Genomic DNA, 20,515 nt, shown 5'->3' on the forward strand with positions numbered 1-20,515 from the left:
AAAACGGCAAATGGTTTTAAAAGTTATAGTTTCTGCAGCAAATTATTTATTGTGCATTCGTCTACATTCGAATTAAAGGTAAAACCTTGTAAAATTATATAGATTTCAATTTATAATTTTTCTCATTGATTTTTAAAGAGGTAAGCGGCCACAGGAGGTTACTCAGCTGGAGGTGCTGGAACCGGGTTTTGTGCCGCTTAAAGATAATTAACTGCCACATCCGCAGCAACCGGCCTGGGAGGAACCATTCGTGCCCGAGGAATGATATTTGGTCTCACTCCGTAAGCATTGTTGATCTGCTGAACGACAATTCTGCGAGCTTTTTCCAACCGATCGGTGTTATTGTTGCGGAAACAGCCGAGTTGATATAGATAGAGCAACACTCCTACGAAAACTACCGTTAAGCATCTTGCCGGAGACGAGTATAGATATACAGGTCGGACTCGATTATATGTGATTCGATTATATACAATTTTGGACTCGATTATATACAGCTTGGAAAAACAAAAATTTTCTAGCTTATTTCAAGAAGGAAAGGAGAGCCTTTCAGCGTTAAGGTGAAGTTTAAGTGGCTATTACATGTGCAGTGGGGTAAAAATCGGGATTTTTTAAGATATTGCTTGAATTTTCACCAGGAATTGTTTAGAACGATATTGCAGCCAAATAATGAAAGATAGAAGTTGGGCGTCAAAGAACGAATTGTAGAGCGGTTAAAGAACTTCAATTTAATTGTTGCAAAACAATGTAGTTCAATTTAAAATTTTAGGATAAAATTAATAATAACACATTAAAAATTATTAACTTTGAAGTTTTTCACTTCCAAAATGTTATTAACATCCACTAATTGAGTTGTTCCACTACTAATCCTGTACTAATTTTTCTCATCTTGCAAATGAAATCATCAAAATTGTCTTCCTTAGCGTACTTTTTAATGTAGAGCCAGTTTGAAGCAACAGAGTCCGAAACAAAAAAAAACTATCTCTTCTCTGTTCTATAACTCTGTCATTGTTGAAATTCGAAAATATGCGTAGGAGTATTTTTTTCATCAAATATAATCGTCTATCACCTCCTAAGACAATCTGGAAAAATTATTTTTTTTCGTGTGAGAAAGGTGTTTTCTGACTTAAAGGGGATGAATCAAAAATCAAATTCCTCTTTTATTTTCAAAAATCGAAAAATACATGTAAAAAAAACAAATAAAAAAAAATTTGACTCGATTATATACAGTGAACAGAAATCAAAAACTGTATATAATCGAGTCCGCGCTGTACCACGGTCATCAGGATTCACACCCGACACAAGCTAAAGAAAATGTCCAACCAGTCACGGTTTTCTTGCTCCTCGACCACAATATTAGGAAACCTTCTAGCCGGGCAGCGCCCGCCTCCGCAACTGTCGCAGGTTGTGCTTTAAGTGTTCCAACAGCGGTAATGGCAGTGGCAGTGCCCGAGGGTACATTTGATGAAGCAGCTGCTGATGGTGAAGTTTCCGCGCCCACTCCAATCGCAGGTGATGATGGCATTGGAGAGCTTGCACTGTTTGGTATCGTGGATTGACTAGATGATCCTTGATTGACAGGTGTTGGCGCTGGTCCGGGATCGCCCCATTCGAAGTTATCGAAGCTGGAATGCTACCGGCTGATGGCATTGGCGAGAGGTATGGGTAGTATGCTAGGTTCGACAAAGTATGTGCGAATATTGGATTTGGAGGGATGTTAGCTGCTGATAGATTTGGCGGAGGGCTCTACATTGGTGAAGCTGTCATTGCAAGTTTGCTGGGGCACTTGGAATCAATGTTGGTGGATTGGTCTGTCCATTAGATATCACATTGATTTGAGTTTGCTGACCTTCATAATGGCGGATCTAATATAATGCTATCTTTTCTTCCCGATGTGCGGAAATGCGAATAGTGCTGTTACATTTAAGAAAGAAACAAATGACAATCTTACATTTTTTTTTTAGAATATCCTCCTCAGATGGACTCTCATTTGCAAATTTTGTTTTTGAATTGATCTTTTTGTACACAAATGCGATAGAGCGCACCAAATCTAAACAGTGCCCTTTAGGAATTTAGTAAATATCATTACCTCCAGAGATGCCAGCAGAAGGTCTTCGTCGAAAATATGAAATGTTGATGTGTATAAATACCTGCCAGCTACCTTTGTAATCGTGAGAATAGTAAAGTGATGTTTGAAAAACTGCAGGGAATTGAGTCAAGACATATAGAAAAGAAATACGATAGCCCTGTAGACTGCAACAGAATAGAGTCTCCGATAAAAATTTAATATCAGTAAAATTGCGAACTTGTCTGCAAATTTGGCATCCTTGCAATGATGATAAACAAATTTCGAAATAATTCGAAGACGAACGGATTGATAAATGTGCTTAATCGAAGTCGAACGGGTTACAAAATGCATTATTTTGCCAATTTCAACCCGTTCGGGATCCGGAATAGAGGTGAATTCCTTAATATTTTCCTTCGTTGATCGTATTGTTGTGAACCTATTCACGTTGGAGAGCATATTCGAACATATTCGTTGGCCGAGGCATTTTGATGTAATGTAATACTTTACTATTTTTGAAAGCATAGGCAGCCGTGGCAGTGTTCCGAGCTCTGCAATACAATTTTCTTACCCAATGTTAAAGTTGCTTAAACTTACATTATACACCCATTAAACGTAAAAATAATAATTGTATTGATATCAATAAAATTTTATTCTATTGATTTTCATGACATGAAACGCTATGACTAAGGAATAACATTTTATTGAGTAGTTTTTATAGCTGTTTCGATGATGTTGTCTGGCATCAGTGTCGAAAAAATAACGAATTTCACCAAACAAACAAAACCATGGTCGAAGATTGGAAAATGAAAATTTAACTTTCAGAGCACTTGCTCGAGTTTTGATGGGAAGTGTGCGAAAACGATCATTTTCTTCACACTGTTTCGCAAAATTATAGATTTTCGGGCGAGTGATGAAGGAGGGACATGAAAGAAATGAGCGCCATTGTGGCTAGCTTCCACTTTAACCTTAATATAGAGAAAACATATTGGAAACGGAAAAAGTAATTTTCTTTTATAATTTTTAGTTTGTGTTTAATTCAACCCAATGCGAATTTTAATTGGACTAACAACACCTACACTATACCATATGTAGAAGCATATGGGAAATCACTTTTTCTAATATTTATTCACTTCTACAATTTTTCTCGCCGCTTAACCAAACGACCCGTTCTCGAGCGGAAAAACAGCTTGATTTTTTATTTATGAAAATTGAAATAAATCGTTTCACATATCAAGTAATTTTCACCACAACACAAAATGTACACTTACACTTGTGATCATTTTTTCACAATACACGATCGGCCATTGATATGAAATTACACGAAGCAACATTTCGGTGGGAGCAAAAGCGCCCCCTATGTATTTGCAATGTTTCTTCTTATTTTCCTTTGTTTACGGAGACTTTAAATCTAACGATTCAATCGTCTCCGATTTTCTTTTCTACTATTTTTATTATTCTAGTTTCAAATGTTCTATATTTTCCTGTAAAGTCCTGTTTCTTTCAAAAATTCAATTAAGTTATTCTCCTGAATGTCATCATGACTCAATATGTCCCTTAGGTTTTTTCCAATATTAATCCTAATTCTAGCATCCTTCGTATGTTGACAATCCAGTAGTAAGTGACTTACAGAGATGGGAGCCTCGTTGCAAGAGCATTGAGGTTTTTCTTTATTTCTTTGAAAAAGATATGTATGAGTGACCTTTGTATGGCCGATTCGAAGACGGGTGAGAAGCCGTCTTTCCTTACTGTTGTTTCTGTCATGCCATGGAAGAGTGGTATTTTTAATTTTTTGAGGAAAAGTTGGTCTGTTGTTTCTCCAGGCTATGTTCCAACTTTGGTGGATCTGCTGTTTTACCCAAAGTTTCGCATCGGAGCGAGGAATGGGTACATTAGGGGGTTCTTGAATTCTGCCCCTACCGGCTAATTTGTCGGCGACAATATTTCCAGGAATTCCGGTATCACCGGGAATCCAACAGAAGGTAATATTTTTATCTGAGGCAGCTTCTTCTATTGCAATGATCCATGGGTGAAGGTTTTTACCTTTTCGAAGAGCCCGGAGACAGCTCGCGGGATCATAAAACAGAACAATAGGAAGAGAATCATGTGTGCACTCTTGGGTAGCGATTAGAAGCGAAAATGCTTCTGCGCTAAAAATAGTGCATTGTGGAGGAAGCGAGAAACTACCAGTATATCGGTTTTCAAAAATACCGCAACCGACACCATCAGTGCTTAGTGTACTTGATGTTCAAACTGGAATTTTGTTACTACGAGGTGATTGAGGCCTTCACTTTTGATGGGAGATCTTCTGCACGAACTTCCTTGAGGAAATCAAGGTTAACATTCGGCGGTTTTACATTCCAATTCCTTTCCATGACCGTCAAATGTACACATATATCGGGAAGATTCTAATTCGTGTGTTCTTTGAATTGGTCCTTTGCCCGAGATATTAATGTAACATCATGGTCACGGTCAGGAATTGAAAGGTAACGAATAGCTCTATTTGTTACAATCTTCGTAACGAGTCGATCAAATGGTAGTTGCCCACTCTCTGCCATAACAGCGAGGGTAGGACTTGTAACGAAGGCACCAATGGCTATCTTTATTGCCTTGTTATATACCGGTTCGATCGTTTTTAGTGGTTTTTCACCACCTCGGCTGAAGATGCTTACTCCATAGAGAATTTTTGGTATTAACCAAGCATTTATTATCCGTAAAAGAGATTTCCTATGTCCCAAAGCTAGATTGCCAGAAATCGCCTTCAATAGATTCAATCTATTGCGGGCATCTTTTTTGACCATCTGAGCATGTGGTTTAAAAATCAGTCTCTTATCAAAAGTTACTCCAAGTATTTTGAGAGTTTTGACTGAGGGAATTTGGGTTTCGAAAATTTTAGGGTTGGAAACTTTGAAGTGAGCTTTGGGATTACATATATGCAGAAGTTTTGATTTTTCGGGGATATATCGAAACCAGCCCCGTTTTGAACAGAATCAATCGCTTTCTGAAGTCTTTTGACGTAGGACTACGTCTTACATTTCTATACCGGGGTGTAAAATCAAAGTTTCGAAAACGAAAGCGTTACGCCGGAGACCGAGATTTTGAGCGTTAATAGCTCCTAAACAACTGAACGAAATGGTATGATAAACACTTCATTCGATAGATAAAATGTCTACGCGTTCTATACTTGTTACTTTCTGATCCAAAAACTTGTTTCAATAGTCTTAAAATTGCTTTCAAAACAGGCTATTGAAATCACCAATCGGTATATAAGCGAGCGCCGCTCGGAAATCCACTTAGTTCTAATTGAACAGCGATTGGAGCATGTTGTCGCTGTTGTGGTGAAGCTCTTCGTTTATCATGAAAGCGCGAATGAACGGTGTCTCTAAGAGCCTGTTTGTGCACCTTAGGCCAGAAGGGAATCCATCAGGAGGAGAGTGATGCCACAAACTGTTCCCCGGGAAGATCTCGAAGCAGCCGCTACAAACACACACACATACACGCACGGAATTCTTTCCGTTTGGATGCCATTCAGCATCGAGAAAGATCCGGAAAATAATCTGCCAGTTCCTCTGGGAATTTAAAAATACATTCATGCGAAAGAGTTTATTTGAATGTTTTCTATCCATGTAACACTGTGACCAAATATGTTTCAATCAAGTGCTATTAACAGATGGTTATCGAGTTAGCATTAACCACTGGTGGGCTTCCAGTATCGAGGAAAATGTGGAAATATCTAATCGTTACTGAAAATAATCTGCCAATTCCTCTGGGAATTTAAAAATACATTCATGTGAAAGAGTTTATTTGAATGTTTTCTATCCATGTAACACTGTGACCAAATACATTTGGTTTTGTGATTTTTCAATCAATCGCAATTAACAGAATAGCTTCTGAAGATTATTCTTCCCCATCAGTAGAATATTTCCGTATCCAATATTGTATGCGCCCGCAATCGATTATTGCTCAGTCGCCGAAAGTTCCGAGCTAAGAGAGTTCATTCCCCTCTAGTTTGCCTTCCAAATTGCCATCGTAAACCATGCCTTCTCTCGATTCAATCACGCACAAAAAGCATACTTAAGCGATATTCTGGTGGTGAGACGCATTCATTTTTCGTGAGGACATCGACAAGACAACATCGTTGCTGAGGGTGCTGGACGGCGAAGGATCGAGATCTGCCCTGAAACGCAGGCAGTTTGTTTGAACCTGTGAGGGAGCACAGAGAAGCCGATCCTTCAGGAGAAGAGAAGGTGACCATCGAAGCAGCCGCTACACACACATATACACGCACGGAATTCTTACCGTTTGGATGCCATTCAGCATCGAGAAAGATCCGGAAAATAATCTGCCAGTTCCTCTGGGAATTTAAAAATACATTCATGTGAAAGAATTTATTTGAATGTTTTCTATCTATGTAACACTGTGACCAAATATGTTTCAATCAAGTGCTATTAACAGATGGTTATCGAGTTAGCATAAACCACTGGTGGGCTTCCAATATCGAGGAAAATGTGGTAATATCTAATCGTTACTGAAAATAATCTGCCAGTTCCTCTGGGAATTTAAAATTACATTCATGTGAAAGAGTTTATTTTAATGTTTTCTATCCATGTAACACTGTGACCAAATACATTTGGTTTTGTGATTTTTCAATCAATCGCAATTAACAGAATAGCTTCTGAAGATTATTCTTCCCTATCAGTAGAATATTTCCGTATCCAATATTGGATGCATAAAACCTTGTGCATCCAACGTAACACTCTCGTTTTCGAAGTCCCCCAAATATTCATTCATTCAGAATGAATTCAGATTCAAATTCAAACAAATGATCTCTAAATCAACGATAGTCCTACGTCACCCTTGCGGTTATACCATAGATATAACCCACTTCCTGTTTTTCTTGTTGCTGATGCAGTGACGCTAACTGAAACTAGCACAATGTCGCTAGTAGTAGCACAATGTCGCATAGACAAGAATTTTTACATTTTCCGGATTTTTTGCAAAAAGGGACTGCATAATAATTATGAAGAGGGTTGGCGATACAACCGAGCCTTGGGGAATTCCCCTTTCTTGGATTTTCAATGAAGATTTTTTGTTGTTGACTATGACTCTGAGTTCTATTTTCTAGGAAACTTTTCACATAGAAACCTAGTCTTCCACGGATCACCCAGTCGAAGAGACTCTTCAATACTGGATATCTCCATGCTGATCAAATGCTTTACTTAGATAAAGTGATGCCACATCTGCGTGGTGATCTTTCTCAATAACGTCATGTACAATAGCCTGTAGATCTTCGAGGTGATCTTCTGTGCATTTTCCCGCACGAAAAGCGAACTGTCTTGGATCGAGCAGCTTATTAGACTCTAAAAAGGTCTTTAGGCGTCGATTTACTATCCTTTCTAGAACTTTTCCAACACAACTCAAAAGAGTCGAAAATTGTATAGAAGATGTTGGTTTTGACTACGTCTTTCATTTCTGTACCGGGGTGTTAGTTCAAAGTTTCTAAAACGAGAGAGTGACGCTGGACTGCAAGGTTTTGAATGTTAATACCTCTTTACCGGCTGGATGGAGTGGTATAATAATCACTTCATCCAAGAGATAAAATGTCAACGAATTATATGATTGTCACTTATCGGTTCAAAAGCTTAAAAATTGCTTTGAAAGCAAGCTATTGAAATCATAACAATCTTGCTCATTGATGATGATTGGTGATCGCAATGTGTTCCCGAAAACGGTCACAAAATATAGGCACATGAAGAAACCGTGATTTGTTTTGCTCGCTTGCATGAGTGTTTGGGCATTGAGCTTCGTATTACGGAATGGAGGAGTAGGCATGACAATATGGGGTTGCAGGAGAAATGAACACACTTTTAAAATCAAAATTATGAATGAGAATTAATTTTCCCAAAAAAAAATTAGTACTCTATGTAAATGAAAATCACTTTTGCTTGCAAGTAGTGAAAAAATATCATGCAAAAATTGTGTCTCTAGATAATTTTATATTATAATGTTATGTTCTGGTGAGAATATCTGAAAAATCTGAAAATCGTTTAAATTAGGGTCATAACGACGTACGTCTAATAGGTAAATAACACCAAGAAAAAAATTTCATACAAATTTTAGCAATTTAAAACTGCTTTAAGGGCGACTGATAGAGAATAGCTGGTCTCATACAAACTAATGTCGTATCCAGATGACACCATTCCACCGTCAACGCGAAAAGCAGACATACGCAAGGCGTGAGTACTTTCACTCGCATCGGTTTCTGTTCTGCTTTCGCATGGAACAGTCATGAAAAATTGTTTGCGTATGAATGCGTCCGAGCGAAGTAATATTCGCACCCATCTACGCATTCGGCTTGGTGTTCCCGTGATGTAATCCAATAGCATCAGTTTGGCTTGGTGTTCCCGTGATGTAATCCAATAGCATCAGTTTGGCTTGGTGTTCCCGTGATGTAATCCAATAGCATTTGGATCCAAAAATGGTCCAGTCGGTAATTTTTCCGATCATAGAGAACAAACTCATTGCACCACTGATACGCTCAAAATATTTCAAAAATCCAAATATTTGTCGAGTTGTTATCCAATCAATTTTAGATCGGAACCAATGACGGAGAGGTCGAGAGAGAACGCGGTTTTGGTCATAGAATACGTCAACGGCGATCGCTTCATAAGTTTTCCAACCAGTGCTTTAAACAATCTTTGGTTTTTAAATTACAACATACGAATCAACAAATTAGAAGAATAAAAAAAATGATTGTTCTATTGTACATACCTTTCAATTCATCGACAACAGACATGCTTTCATTGCTAGACAACGTATTTCCAGTATCAGAATTCTTTTGTTTTGAGCCTGTTTGTTGTGAAGGAACGTCATTTCGAATGGCTGAATTTTGTGCGATATCGTCTAAAGATTTCTGGATGCAATCACCTGAAAATATACATGAGGGTAAAAAAGTATTTAATGAAAGTCATAGCCGGAAAATTACTTCATTTAATTAAAAAAAGTTAAGATAATTTAATCACAGTTGTTATCAATAACCTATTACAATGCAAATTGATTGGACAAAACACTTCAGTTTGTTTGTACTCATACATTTAGTTTACACACCGTCGGTTTCGTACAGAATCATACACGTTTTGTTTTACTTCTACAACTTTTTCGGACACGTTGCAGAGTTATGCTCACACAAACTGCGTCGTCAATCTAAGGACACACGGGAACTTCCGATCGGACACAATTTTTTCTTCACGCGAATTCTCGGGAAACAAAAACACACTTTTAGGTATAGTCTTTTTCTCTACACAAGCCAAAGGATAACTTCAAAAACACACAGCCCTCGGTTGAGTGCAATTTACGGCTGGAATTTTGCAATCGGCTGACTGCACACAAAAATTTTGAAGATAGCAACGGAAGCGGATCGGTTGAGCCAACACGATGTAATCACCTAAGACAAGACGTGACAACTGGCTTCTTACTCTTCTTTCTGCATTTTCTTCGACCAAGTGCTAGATAACAGGGAAGCGAGATGTGAAGGTTGCCAAATGTTATAAAATTTCGGAAGATTATTTTCCCATGAAAAACATGTGTTCTTCGTATCATGTATTTTCTGAGTTGCATAATTTTTTTTGTATTAATCTTCCGACCGAATATCACATATTTTAAACAATAAGTATTTTCCTGTTATTTTGGTATCCAAAAAATAAAATGTGAAGAGATAAAGAAAACTAGAAAACGTAGATTTGATAGTAGGTGTATGATATGTTGACATATATGAATTAAATTCAAAGTTCATTTTATTTATCAAGAGATTACGGGCCTTACCGTTTACACTTCAAGATGAAAACGGAATGGACGACACGCCATGAAATTTCGTTTTACGAGTTAGAGAAAATGATGGGTTTTCAGGTAGAATGAACACTCTTCAAATAGAAATTATGAATGAAAATTAACTTCTCCGTATCATATTAGTGTTGATTGTGAATGGAAAACTTTGCTTTCTTCATTTGGTAAAATAATCTCGTACAAAAATTGTATCTGAAGATAATTTTATATTATAATGAGTAGTTTTAGTGAGAATATCGCAAAGTGTATAGAAAACAGGTCAAGTTAGGGTAAGAAAGACGTTCTTCAAGTAAATAAATAACGCCAAGTAAAAATTTTCATTCAGGTTTTAACAATTTAAAAGTGCCTTCGGGCCGAGTAGTAAGACTTGTTAAAAGCTTATTTCGTTTCCAGATATCGATACCGTATCTCTGTCATCGCGGATAAACTTCAATTCGTTTTTACCGTGGAGTGTATACGGAAATAAGGCCTTATAATTTAACTTTGATATCGTTCAAATACTAACAGTACTGAAATATTGATAAAATCATACATTCCCAAATAATAACATAGCGTTTATTCAGGTTTTTTTTTTCTGTAGGTATGTATGGTTTATTCAAGTTCCAATATGATTTTAAATACTTTTCTGCTGCGTTGGTTGTTATTTGTTATTAGATTATAATTATATTGCTAACTGCTTTACGGTTGGAAAATAATTGAATGCTCTTCTCTGTTAGGTCGCTGCTATTATGCTATGCTAGATGGCAAAATAATCCCGAAAAGATGTAGGGTGGAAATTCCGATGCAATGTTTCCTTCTCTTCGGGAACACCGGACGTAATAGAAACGAAAATATACAAAAAAAATCCATTATAGAAATTATCGCTAAATTGAAATGTGAATGCAACAATTATTCAATTTTGAATATATTTGGCAACATATTTATCTTTGTTAATTATTTTACTCATTAGCCAATCAGAAGGCGAGTTGCAAGTGGTCCGAGTTTGACAGAAGTGGTGGTCCGGAATCGGCCCCCTATTGTCATGTCTCGTCTCAGGCTTCGTTTATTGCGATAGTTGCACCGTATTCGTTCGATTAATAATTGATTTCTGTATCGGGGATCACTAGTCACCAATATCTACACAGTAGAATATAAATTGAAGCATTGTTTGTTTACAATGACATAAAGCTGCAAGGTCATCACCTGGTCTTATAGAAGGAGGAAGGAGAATAGAAGGAGTTACAGAGTATTGCTGTACGAATTTTCAAACGCGTTTTTCTCAAAACCATGTTTTTCAATTGGTGGTATCAATATATCAGGATCTACTCGACCGATTTGGCTGATATTTTTTATCAGCATTTAAAAATTAATTATCTAAAGCGTTACATGCCGTTTTGACGTAGAACTACGTCTTTCATTAAGGGTGCCAAATCAGAAAACAGGTCACGTTTTTATGAAATAAAGTTAATGTTAATAACTATTTTTGCCGCGAACAGATTTTGGCGATTTACATACTAAACGAATCGGAAATTCCCTAAGATTTGTTTAATATGCTATACATTGGAATCTCCTAGTTTGTAAATGGTTAAAATTCATGAAAACTTTAAGCGTTTTCATTTTTCCTTACATTTGTTCTGTCCATTTGCGTGCTTTCCAGAACAGAGCTGTCAATAACGAGCATTGAAGGGGAAATCGTAGGATTTAAAGTCTCCGCGAACAGAGGAAAAGAAAAAGATTGAAGGGGAACACTTGCCTAGAGTATAAACAGTGGATCTCGCTGAGGCAAACTTTTATCATTCCACTCCGACCGTCGACAGAGATGGACGTGTTTGGAGCTCCATTCATTACCTGATTTTTAAAAAGCTATTTATTTCTCTTTTCAGATTGTCTACCTGCGATTCATCAACTACCTGTCTGCCCTTGAGGACTACAACAATGGGGAAAACCCGGTCAACCGACCCAGGCATACCACATGGCACCAACAAACGACATCGATCGGACACCGGCAAGGAGCCAATATTAGAAAGAAACCGCTATGCTTTATTGGATGGCCATACCGAGGAGGAACCAACTACCGAGAAAGTAAATGTAGAGAAAAAGGTGAAAGTACCACCTTATTTTACAACATCGAGAGATATAGGAACTTTGAGGTCTGAACTGCTGGCGCTGAAATTGCAGCCAGTTTTTAAAATATGCAGCATCGGGATTAAAATCACTAGTCCCAACCTGGAGCAATATAAAATAATTGGATCATACCTGAAATCAAAAAATCATGAGTTTTACACTCACCGCCGTCTGAAAAACCATTTAAGGTGGTGTTGCGAGGTCTTCCTGCTATTGAGTTGGAGGATATTAAAAAAGATCTGGAACAATCATACAATATTCAGCCGTTAGCTGTATATTGGATGACTAGGCATAAAACGCCAGACAATGGGTATTCCAATGTTTTGTACCTGATCCACTTCAAGAAAGGATCAGCCAACATAACTCGCATAAGAGAAATCAGTGAGATCTTCAACATCTCGGTACAATGGGACCGATACAAACCTCAACATCGGGATGTAACGCAATGTTCAAATTGCCTTGGTTTCGGACACGGAACAAGAAACTGTCACATGAAAACTCGTTGTGGCAAGTGTGCTGCTGACCACCTAACAAGCACTTGCAGCCTTCCAGAAAAAGAACCTCGCAAATGCGTTAACTGTGGCGAAAGTCACCAAGCCACCAGCCGTAGCTGCACAAAACGTGCGGATTTTAAACGTATCTGGAAGCAAGCTACTGATAAAACACAGAATAGGAAGAAGGTTCCAGAATTTACTGACAAAGAGTTCCCTCCAATGGTTTCTCGCACGATTCCTGTTCTTCCTCCTCTTCCACTTCCTACAGGTCGCCCCCAAACGGCCTCTTCTAGCGAAAAGCCAAAAAAGGAGCAACCGAGCTATAGTAAGGTTGCAGCTATTCCTCTTCTACTGAGGAGCTTTATAGCATGCAAGAACTTGCAACCCTGTTCTTGAACTAGATCGACAGACTAGAAGTTGTCGCAACCAACAGGAACAAGTACAAGTTATGCTACATTTTTATTATAACCATGGATCGGTCATCTCTAAGGCTAATTAATTGGAATGCCTGCTCTCTTAAGAGTAAGCTTATCGAGTTCACTGACTTCCTGGTGACAAACAGCATCGACGTAGCTATCGTTACTGAGACGCATCTTAAACCGAATATTAATATTCGAGTCCCGAATTATCGTCTATTGAGAATGGATCGTGCTGGTTCTGGTGGAGGAGGTGTTGCCTTAGCCATCAGAAATAACATCAGATATCGACTTTTGCCGTGTCTGAAACTCAACATCATCGAAGCTATTGGGGCGGAAATCACAACATCGATTGGGTCTATTATCGTGATTGCGGTCTACTATCCCAAACAGACGTCAATCAGAGATGGCTCAGCGTTGCTTCTTAAAAACGATATCATCAAGCTAACACGAAGGTAGTCGAAATACGTCATCGGCGGGGACATTAATGCTCGACATCAGTCCTGGGGAAACCAAAGGAGGAATCAATATGGAGTGACTCTAAATGATGATCTACAGTGTGGGCGCTACAGGATTCTTAGTCCAGCGACCCCCACTCGCATTTCTCGTTCTGGAGTACATTCCATAATTGATTTCTTCGTTACCAACATGGATCGCCACATCGGTTATCCTATTGCCCTTAACGAGTTGAGTTCGGATCACTTACCAGTGATGGTTGAATTGGGAGTGAATGTCGTAGTCAGGAGGCCACAATGTAGACGGGACCATCATCGTGCGAATTGGGTGGAATTCCAGCAGCTTATTGACAACAACATTGATCTCAATCAGCCTCTTGAATCTCCCGAAGATATCGAAGCAACAGTCAGCTCTATTCAAACTGCAGTTATTCAGGCTCGCCAAAACCACATCCCAGAAACGATTCAGGTGAGTGACTGTTCAAATTGATTCCATTACTAAACATTTGATTAGGCTTCGGAACCTCTATCGAAGGCAGTACCAACGTACTGGTATTCGAGAGAGGAAACGACAGTATAATCAGTTAACCAAGGTTATCCAGGCCAGAATGATTGATCTCCGTAACAAAAAATTCGCAAAAGATATTAGTAAACTTCCGAATAACTCCAAGCCTTTTTGGAGGCTCGCTAAAATTCTCAAGACCAAGTCTAATCCTATTCCTCCTGTTCTTCAACCTGACAATTCAGAACGATCGATAACACCTGCCGAAAAGGCTAATGCAATTGGCAACCATTTCGCTAGTTCACACAATCTTGGCCAGAACATTACAAGTCCATTTGAAGCTTCGGCGAATGATACTGTAAGGGCTATTGACAATATCCATTCTGTACCTCAAGAGAGTGAAATCATCTCGACTGCAGAGGTTATCTCGGTTATACGCTCGTTGAAGAATATGAAGGCCCCCGGCTTCGACAGTATATTTAACATTGAGTTGAAACATCTTAGTAACAACTTATATGAAATTATGACTTCTGTCTTCAACAGATGTCTATCACTTGGCTACTTCCCCTCGAGTTGGAAGTTGGCAAAAGTGATCCCGATACTAAAACCCGGAAAAGATCCTTCTTCTTCAAAGAGCTATCGACCAATTAGCCTTCTCCCAGCATTTTCGAAAGTATTCGAAAAAATTATATTAACGCGCATTCTTGCTTTTGCAGATGAGCACAATATATTTTTGGATGAGCAGTTTGGATTCCGAAAAGGTCACTCTACAATTCACCAGCTTCGTAGAGTATACAATATAATCAGACGAAACAAGTCAGTTTCAAAATCATCTGCCATGGCACTTCTTGATGTTGAAAAAGCATTTGATAATGTTTGGCATAATGGTCTCATTTACAAGCTTCAGAACTTTGGTTTTCCTACATACTTGATAAAAATTATAAAAAGTTATCTTTCTGATAGAGCGTTCAATGTTTCTATAAACAATATTTCATCAGAGAAATTCATTGTGAATGCAGGTGTTCCTCAAGGATCCATCTTGGGACCAATTCTTTTCAATATCTACACTTCATGCTTGGTTTTAAAGTCTGTGTTAGGGAACATTTTTCGATGAGAACAAAAGTCCCCCTACTTTCATGTATTTGCAATGCCGATTTCCCCAAAGCTGCTTGGTTTTGATGGCTGTGTTAGGGAAACCGTAAATCGGGCCAATCAGAACGATGCAGTTAGGGCGTTTAGATAACGCCTAATATTTTACAGTTATTCAATTGTTTATCTAATGAAAAACAACATTTTGTTAGTTGCGATAGATGCGTAGAAATATTCCCTATCAAGTGATGCAAACATCTCTCCTATCCAGTAAGAAATGTTCGAGCTATAAGCATTCGAAATCTTTCATTTTTTCCTGCATGTTCTGTGTTTAGGTTTTCATTTTACCCTCCATATATTCCGGTTATACGTAGTCCCACGTCAAAACGGCAAATGGTTTTAAAAGTTATAGTTTCTGCAGCAAATTATTTATTGTGCATTCGTCTACATTCGAATTAAAGGTAAAACCTTGTAAAATTATATAGATTTCAATTTATAATTTTTCTCATTGATTTTTAAAGAGGTAAGCGGCCACAGGAGGTTACTCAGCTGGAGGTGCTGGAACCGGGTTTTGTGCCGCTTAAAGATAATTAACTGCCACATCCGCAGCAACCGGCCTGGGAGGAACCATTCGTGCCCGAGGAATGATATTTGGTCTCACTCCGTAAGCATTGTTGATCTGCTGAACGACAATTCTGCGAGCTTTTTCCAACCGATCGGTGTTATTGTTGCGGAAACAGCCGAGTTGATATAGATAGAGCAACACTCCTACGAAAACTACCGTTAAGCATCTTGCCGGAGACGAGTATAGATATACAGGTCGGACTCGATTATATGTGATTCGATTATATACAATTTTGGACTCGATTATATACAGCTTGGAAAAACAAAAATTTTCTAGCTTATTTCAAGAAGGAAAGGAGAGCCTTTCAGCGTTAAGGTGAAGTTTAAGTGGCTATTACATGTGCAGTGGGGTAAAAATCGGGATTTTTTAAGATATTGCTTGAATTTTCACCAGGAATTGTTTACGACGATATTGCAGCCAAATAATGAAAGATAGAAGTTGGGCGTCAAAGAACGAATTGTAGAGCGGTTAAAGAACTTCAATTTAATTGTTGCAAAATAATGTAGTTCAATTTAAAATTTTAGGATAAAATTAATAATAACACATTAAAAATTATTAACTTTGAAGTTTTTCACTTCCAAAATGTTATTAACATCCACTAATTGAGTTGTTCCACTACTAATCCTGTACTAATTTTTCTCATCTTGCAAATGAAATCATCAAAATTGTCTTCCTTAGCGTACTTTTTAATGTAGAGCCAGTTTGAAGCAACAGAGTCCGAAACAAAAAAAAAAACTATCTCTTCTCTGTTTTATAACTCTGTCATTGTTGAAATTCGAAAATATGCGTAGGAGTATTTTTTTCATCAAATATAATCGTCAAATATAATAGGAGGTGATCTAAGACAATCTGGAAAAATTTTTTTTTTTCGTGTGAGAAAGGTGTTTTCTGACTTAAAGGGGATGAATCAAAAATCAAATTCCTCTTTTTCATTTTCAAAAATCGAAAAATACATGTAAAAAAAACAAATTAAAAAAAATTTGACTCGATTATATACAGTGAACAGAAATCAAAAACTGTATATAATCGAGTCCGCGCTGTACCACGGTCATCAGGATTCACACCCGACACAAGGTAAAGAAAATGTCCAACCAGTCACGGTTTTCTTGCTCCTCGACCACAATATTAGGAAACCTTCTAGCCGGGCAGCGCCCGCCTCCGCAACTGTCGCAGGTTGTGCTTTAAGTGTTCCAACAGCGGTAATGGCAGTGGCAGTGCCCGAGGGTACATTTGATGAAGCAGCTGCTGATGGTGAAGTTTCCGCGCCCACTCCAATCGCAGGTGATGATGGCATTGGAGAGCTTGCGCTGTTTGGTATCGTGGATTGACTAGATGATCCTTGATTGACAGGTGTTGGCGCTGGTCCGGGATCGCCCCATTCGAAGTTATCGAAGCTGGAATGCTACCGGCTGATGGCATTGGCGAGAGGTATGGGTAGTATGCTAGGTTCGACAAAGTATGTGCGAATATTGGATTTGGAGGGATGTTAGCTGCTGATAGATTTGGCGGAGGGCTCTACATTGGTGAAGCTGTCATTGCAAGTTTGCTGGGGCACTTGGAATCAATGTTGGTGGATTGGTCTGTCCATTAGATATCACATTGATTTGAGTTTGCTGACCTTCATAATGGCGGATCTAATATAATGCTATCTTTTCTTCCCGATGTGCGGAAATGCGAATAGTGCTGTTACATTTAAGAAAGAAACAAATGACAATCTTACATTTTTTTTTAGAATATCCTCCTCAGATGGACTCTCATTTGCAAATTTTGTTTTTGAATTGATCTTTTTGTACACAAATGCGATAGAGCGCACCAAATCTAAACAGTGCCCTTTAGGAATTTAGTAAATATCATTACCTCCAGAGATGCCAGCAGAAGGTCTTCGTCGAAAATATGAAATGTTGATGTGTATAAATACCTGCCAGCTACCTTTGTAATCATGAGAATAGTAAAGTGATGTTTGAAAAACTGCAGGGAATTGAGTCAAGACATATAGAAAAGAAATACGATAGCCCTGTAGACTGCAACAGAATAGAGTCTCCGATAAAAATTTAATATCAGTAAAATTGCGAACTTGTCTGCAAATTTGGCATCCTTGCAATGATGATAAACAAATTTCGAAATAATTCGAAGACGAACGGATTGATAAATGTGCTTAATCGAAGTCGAACGGGTTACAAAATGCATTATTTTGCCAATTTCAACCCGTTCGGGATCCGGAATAGAGGTGAATTCCTTAATATTTTCCTTCGTTGATCGTATTGTTGTGAACCTATTCACGTTGGAGAGCATATTCGAACATATTCGTTGGCCGAGGCATTTTGATGTAATGTAATACTTTACTATTTTTGAAAGCATAGGCAGCCGTGGCAGTGTTCCGAGCTCTGCAATACAATTTTCTTACCCAATGTTAAAGTTGCTTAAACTTACATTATACACCCATTAAACGTAAAAATAATAATTGTATTGATATCAATAAAATTTTATTCTATTGATTTTCATGGCATGAAACGCTATGACTAAGGAATAACATTTTATTGAGTAGTTTTTATAGCTGTTTCGATGATGTTGTCTGGCATCAGTGTCGAAAAAATAACGAATTTCACCAAACAAACAAAACCATGGTCGAAGATTGGAAAATGAAAATTTAACTTTCAGAGCACTTGCTCGAGTTTTGATGGGAAGTGTGCGAAAACGATCATTTTCTTCACACTGTTTCGCAAAATTATAGATTTTCGGGCGAGTGATGAGGGAGGGACATGAAAGAAATGAGCGCCATTGTGGCTAGCTTCCACTTTAACCTTAATATAGAGAAAACATATTGGAAACGGAAAAAGTAATTTTCTTTTATAATTTTTAGTTTGTGTTTAATTCAACCCAATGCGAATTTTAATTGGACTAACAACACCTACACTATACTATATGTAGAGCATATGGGAAATCACTTTTTCTAATATTTCTTCACTTCTACAATTTTTCTCGCCGCTTAACCAAACGACCCGTTCTCGAGCGGAAAAACAGCTTGATTTTTTATTTATGAAAATTGAAATAAATCGTTTCACATATATTTCACATATTTCACATAAGTAATTTTCACCACAACACAAAATTTACACTTACACTTGTGATCATTTTTTCACAATACACGATCGGCCATTGATATGAAATTACACGAAGCAACATTTCGGTGGGAGCAAAAGCGCCCCCTATGTATTTGCAATGTTTCTTCTTATTTTCCTTTGTTTACGGAGACTTTAAATCTAACGATTCAATCGTCTCCGATTTTCTTTTCTACTATTTTTATTATTCTAGTTTCAAATGTTCTATATTTTCCTGTAAAGTCCTGTTTCTTTCAAAAATTCAATTAAGTTATTCTCCTGAATGTCATCATTACTCAATATGTCCCTTAGGTTTTTTCCAATATTAATCCTAATTCTAGCATCCTTCGTATGTTGACAATCCAGTAGTAAGTGACTTACAGAGATGGGAGCCTCGTTGCAAGAGCATTGAGGTTTTTCTTTATTTCTTTGAAAAAGATATGTATGAGTGACCTTTGTATGGCCGATTCGAAGACGGGTGAGAAGCCGTCTTTCCTTACTGTTGTTTCTGTCATGCCATGGAAGAGTGGTATTTTTAATTTTTTGAGGAAAAGTTGGTCTGTTGTTTCTCCAGGCTATGTTCCAACTTTGGTGGATCTGCTGTTTTACCCAAAGTTTCGCATCGGAGCGAGGAATGGGTACATTAGGGGGTTCTTGAATTCTGCCCCTACCGGCTAATTTGTCGGCGACAATATTTCCAGGAATTCCGGTATCACCGGGAATCCAACAGAAGGTAATATTTTTATCTGAGGCAGCTTCTTCTATTGCAATGATCCATGGGTGAAGGTTTTTACCTTTTCGAAGAGCCCGGAGACAGCTCGCGGGATCATAAAACAGAACAATAGGAAGAGAATCATGTGTGCACTCTTGGGTAGCGATTAGAAGCGAAAATGCTTCTGCGCTAAAAATAGTGCATTGTGGAGGAAGCGAGAAACTACCAGTATATCGGTTTTCAAAAATACCGCAACCGACACCATCAGTGCTTAGTGTACTTGATGTTCAAACTGGAATTTTGTTACTACGAGGTGATTAAAACAGGCCTTCACTTTTGATGGGAGATCTTCTGCACGAACTTCCTTGAGTAAATCAAGGTTAACATTCGGCGGTTTTACATTCCAATTCCTTTCCATGACCGTCAAATGTACACATATATCGGGAAGATTCTAATTCGTGTGTTCTTTGAATTGGTCCTTTGCCCGAGATATTAATGTAACATCATGGTCACGGTCAGGAATTGAAAGGTAACGAATAGCTCTATTTGTTACAATCTTCGTAACGAGTCGATCAAATGGTAGTTGCCCACTCTCTGCCATAACAGCGAGGGTAGGACTTGTAACGAAGGCACCAATGGCTATCTTTATTGCCTTGTTATATACCGGTTCGATCGCTTTTAGTGGTTTTTCACCACCTCGGCTGAAGATGCTTACTCCATAGAGAATTTTTGGTATTAACCAAGCATTTATTATCCGTAAAAGAGATTTCCTATGTCCCAAAGCTAGATTGCCAGAAATCGCCTTCAATAGATTCAATCTATTGCGGGCATCTTTTTTGACCATCTGAGCATGTGGTTTAAAAATCAGTCTCTTATCAAAAGTTACTCCAAGTATTTTGAGAGTTTTGACTGAGGGAATTTGGGTTTCGAAAATTTTAGGGTTGGAAACTTTGAAGTGAGCTTTGGGATAACATATATGCAGAAGTTTTGATTTTTCGGGGATATATCGAAACCAGCCCCGTTTTGAACAGAATCAATCCCTTTCTGAAGTCTTTTGACGTAGGACTACGTCTTACATTTCTATACCGGGGTGTAAAATCAAAGTTTCGAAAACGAA

At 38.1% G+C, this 20,515-nt stretch overlaps 1 protein-coding gene across 1 annotated transcript in view; it reads right to left on the reverse strand.

Annotated features, from left to right (window-relative positions):
• LOC129781445 (uncharacterized) overlaps positions 1 to 20,515 on the reverse strand; it is a 324,032-nt gene that overhangs the window by 135,525 nt on the left and 167,992 nt on the right. Inside the window, exon 14 of the mRNA XM_055789175.1 lies at positions 8,834 to 8,989. Coding sequence (XP_055645150.1) covers positions 8,834 to 8,989 — 156 coding nt within the window. The remainder of the gene's footprint in view (positions 1 to 8,833; positions 8,990 to 20,515) is intronic.

This window comes from Toxorhynchites rutilus, unplaced genomic scaffold, assembly GCF_029784135.1.
Source record: "Toxorhynchites rutilus septentrionalis strain SRP unplaced genomic scaffold, ASM2978413v1 HiC_scaffold_10, whole genome shotgun sequence".
NCBI classification, from domain to species: Eukaryota; Metazoa; Arthropoda; class Insecta; order Diptera; family Culicidae; genus Toxorhynchites; species Toxorhynchites rutilus.